Raw genomic sequence first — 4,453 nt, forward strand, 5'->3', positions numbered from 1 at the left:
TGGGTGATGGACATTGCAGAGGGTATGTCCGGGGTGAGCGCTGTGAATTTTCTAAGACTGGTGAGTCACAGATCTGTACCTCTGAAACAAATAATACATTATATGTTAAAAAGAAGAAGATAATAGGAAGGGAAAAATGAAGGGGGGGATCGGAGGGGGAGACGAACCATGAGAGACGATGGACTCCGAGAAACAAACTGAGGGTTTTAGAGGGGAGGGGGGGTTGGGGGATGGGTTAGCCCAGTGATAGGTATTAAGGAGGGCATGTATTGCATGGAGCACTGGGTGTTATACAAAAACAATGAATCATGGAACACTACATCAAAAACTAATGATGTAATGTATGGTGACTAACATAATAAAATAAAATAAATTTAAAAAAAGAAAACTAAGAATTTAAAAAAACATCTAATTTTAGACAATGCTACTTTCTGAAGATTTGTGAGACAACTGAATGAAGTGATTTGTCATCTATAAACCAGTCACAAGTCTGGAGACATCTATCAAAGGCAATTTTAGTTTTAGAATTGTTGCCAGGTAGTCCCTTCTAACTACAGTTAATATCAGAACCAGGAAGATCAGAAAATCCCAATAACAACCTCTATCAAACTGGATCTTGAAAAGAAAACCTGAGAGAAAACATCCAGAAACAAGTTACAGGAAGCTGATGACACCTGCTCGCAGCCTAAATTGAAAGAGGCTTGGTTCCATCCCTGGCTTTTATTCACACAACTTTATAAGAGATAATCAAAGGTGTCTAATGCATTTGCCTGAAGTCTGAGAATGTGAGCAGGCAGGAGAAGTAAAGTGCCTTCCCTAATTGCGAAGCAAGGCCATGGACTCAGATGGTTCTTATTTTGTGGCTACACAGACAGAAGATGAGTGAAGATGGCATTCTACGGGAGCTACAAACTGCCCCTTCCAACATAATGGCAGAAGGTACCCATCACACACGTCCTGGCTCAGGAGAAAGTCCTATAAGAATCTAAATTAAGGGAGTATACATACTGTACATACTAGGTCCAAGCCTAGACATTTAGACTTTTATTCTCTTGCTACCACTGATAGCTTTGTCTTTTAACATGAGTCTTCCACCCCTATATGTTATTTTCCAGCTTTTCTGTAACAAGAATAAATGGAGAAGGGAGAGTGCACATGAGATGGGCTTTGTACAAAAATCATAAGGAAAATTTAGTGACCCAATACAAAAAGGCAGAGTAAGGGACTGAAAAAGCATCAAAAAGAAGGGAAGGATGAGGGGTGGGGGAAGAAGGGAGGAAGAGAAAAAAAGAAACTCCAATACCAGGAAGTGGATACTAGATACTCCAATACTAGAAAGTGGTATAGCCATTCAGAAAGGCTAACTAGAAATCTGATAATAGAATTAAGTGCCTGCCAAAATTTATTTATTTATGTGGGAAGTGCTTTACAAGTTTGAGTTCGTGTGTGAGCAGCTTTAAAAACTAGATTTTCCAGCATTCAGTGTGAGGACACAACCCTAAGGGTTTCTGGAAAGCAACTATGATCATGAAGAGTATGCCAAATATCAGGTTTGGACATCTATTTAACTTGCTCCAACTAACCTGGAGGACCAATAATGCAAAAACACTCCACAGGTAAATGTGACGGCTAAGGGGCCTGGGGATTTCAGGTTGCCTCTATCCTCACTGGGAAGCCAGTTCTTCAATTACAGGCCTGCCTGCTATCAAAGGTCAGAGACCTTCACTGCTTCTCCCCAAAAATCAAATTCAGGAAAGTTAATCACTTAAAAAAAAAAAACAAAACTAATTTGTGCTTTAGTCATAATTATCCTGACCGAACCAGGTAGATTTTAAGACATTATAGCCACAAGACTAGCCAATTAAAAATATTTTCCTACTTCAAATCCCTTCCACAAGAGTTTTAGAAACCCAAAATAGAAAGGGAGAGCCCCAAGATACAGCACTTATTACCAAAAAAAAAAAAAAAAAAAAGCAGCCTTCAAGGGATCTCATATGGTCTCCAGCAAAGCCTGGGAGAAAGCTGCTGTAAAAATCTGTTCCCACAGATATTGAGCTCTGTTATCCACTGTGATCCCAGCTACGTGGTTCCTGTCACAAAGGTTCCCGCAACTCTTGACAACCTTCAAAACAGTCACACAGAAATGCACTAAACTTTGGTTCTCAAGTTCACCCCAATAGCTGTTAAAATACAGAATCTCAGGCCTACCTCACTCCTGCTTGAATTAGAATCCTCATCTTAACAAGATCCCTAGGCGCTTTAAATAAGTACCGTAAGTAGCACAGTGCTACCAGCTGTGCTACACCATAGCCAGCAGGGGCACAAATGGACGTTCCCGGGGTGCCTTACACCTGGAGGGTACGAGGAAGAAAGAGGGCTAGGAGTACCAGGCCAGCAGCTCCTCTGCTCAAGAGCTGGGGGCGGAACCGGCTACAGCAGTTTTCCCTTGGTCTGGACCCAACAGGAATCCAGCTCAGTGAGAGTAAAATTCCAAAGGTGAGTGTTCAGGGCGCCCGGTCCAGCCCGGGTCGACCACGCGGTCCTCGTCCCACCAGCCCCTGCCCAGACCGACCTCTCACCTGCTCCTCCTGCGGGAGTGGCTTGAGAGGGCTCCGGGCCCCGTGTCGGAACACGACCTGCACCATTTTCAACTCCAGCCGACTCCGATCGACGGGATGCTGGCCGTCCGCACTCCGCGGCTCTGCCTGGGCGGCCCGCCGCTGGTGGACGCAGTAAGCCAGCGAGGTCAGGAAGCCCACGGGCCCCCACACGCGCACGCTGAACACACCGCTGATCATGGTGGAAGCCGCTGGGCGGCCTTCGCGGGGTGAGGCTGCAGAAAGCGAATATAAACTTTCCGCCCGCGCCGGGGCTCAGCGGCCGCCCCCAAGTTCCCGGGAACCCGCCGGCACGCACATCCAACGACCGCGGCGACTCCCGGCCCTAAGGGAGACCCCAAGTGGGAGCGTAGGGGTTGAAGCGGAGGTGGGAGCAGCGAAGACTCCCTGGGAGTTTTAAACTCGGGTCGGGGTTGGCCACTCCCGCTGCAGACCCGGCAGGGGGAAGCTCAGCTCCTAATCTTTCACCCTCTAGGGAATCTTAAACTTGGAATCCAAGTTTGGCCTCCAGGGCTCCGAAGGGACAGGAACCAGCCCTGAGTTCCTCGGCAGCAGACTCCACGAACACAGACGACTAGATTCCACTTTCCTGTCAGCAAGCTTCCACACACCTCTTCACCCATCCAAGAGCTTGTCCCAAGTAGATCTGCGCATAGGAGCATGGGAAAACGAGTCCCGCGGTGACGCCTGTTTGGAGGCTCTGAGTTCTGAGAACTACAACTCCCAAAAGGCTGCGCGCGGCGGGCCCCTTCGTTGGAAGTATTTCCTCGCCCGGGACAGTGGACCTCGCTCCTCAGCCCCAGCGGGCGCAAGTCGCCAGGACTGGGTGGCCAATGTAATAGGAGTGAATCCGCCAGTTTCCCTGGCCGATGGGGTAGGAAAAGTGAAGACTGGGGTAGAATTGGGTGGCAGAAGGGAGTAATATAAGCCTAAGGAGTGTAGATTTTCTTGAAGTCCTGGAAGGTCGCTGAAATTAAGAGCCCAGACAGCAACTTACTGAGTGACGACTATTTGCGAAGGGCGGCACTAGGCATTTTATATTTAATCTTCACTTACTATACCCCTTCTAAGTTTAAAGAGGCCTAAATTGTCGCAAACATGTAGAACTTTAAGCTCACTGATGTGTTTACTCATATCCATAGCGTTTCTTGTGGAAAAATCCAGGTCTTGCCTGCGGATGTCCTAGTGACTAAACACCTTAATTTACAACACACAGCCGCCTGTTGGTCTGGTTTCTCTTGCATATAGGGTTACCTCAAGCCTGTGTTCCAGATCTTTGCAACAGGACACAATGGAACCAGCTGTGTCTATCTGAAGGCAAAAGTCAAGATGAGAGGAGGGACATTTGTGAGAAGAGTCTGAATATATGTCCTCTAACGAGTTCTTAAATCCTTCTAAATTCTAGTCCTGGATCAAACTGGATCAAACGTGAAGACAACATAATTATGGAGTATGAGTCCTGACCTAGGTCTAAACTTGTTCACCAAGCTAGAATGTTATGAATGCCCTACTGTGGGGGAAGGGTCATTTTGGAACACTGCACATTGTCACAGTTTTCCCACTAGCCTAGCCCACAGATGGACTCACTCTTCAGAGTCTTACTGTGCATCCTGATGTGATTACAAACCAAAAGCTGTTTTTCTATAGCCTAAATAAGGCATCAGGAGTGCCAGACAACACTGCTTCGGAAACCATGTGATGAAATGTAATCCCGGTGGTTGGAGAGAGCTGTTCTCAACAGTTCAGTGGAAACATGGTACAACTTTCGTACAGAAGGGCCCTGAGCCCTGGGAGTTTTAGCACATCAGTGCAGCTTCAAGGCAATGTAACATTGG

General features: G+C 46.9%; 1 protein-coding gene across 1 annotated transcript in view; it reads right to left on the bottom strand.

The window, feature by feature from the left end:
- Window positions 1-3,275, bottom strand: part of ACP6 (acid phosphatase 6, lysophosphatidic) — a 24,499-nt gene extending 21,224 nt beyond the window's left edge. The window contains exon 1 of the mRNA XM_006744659.3: window positions 2,580-3,275. Within this exon, the coding sequence (XP_006744722.1) occupies window positions 2,580-2,798 (219 nt within the window). The 5' untranslated portion in view covers window positions 2,799-3,275. The remainder of the gene's footprint in view (window positions 1-2,579) is intronic.
- Window positions 3,276-4,453: the final 1,178 nt, after the last annotated feature.

Source organism: Leptonychotes weddellii, chromosome 4, assembly GCF_054177405.1.
Source record: "Leptonychotes weddellii isolate Sample4059 chromosome 4, ASM5417740v2, whole genome shotgun sequence".
NCBI lineage: Eukaryota > Metazoa > Chordata > Mammalia > Carnivora > Phocidae > Leptonychotes > Leptonychotes weddellii.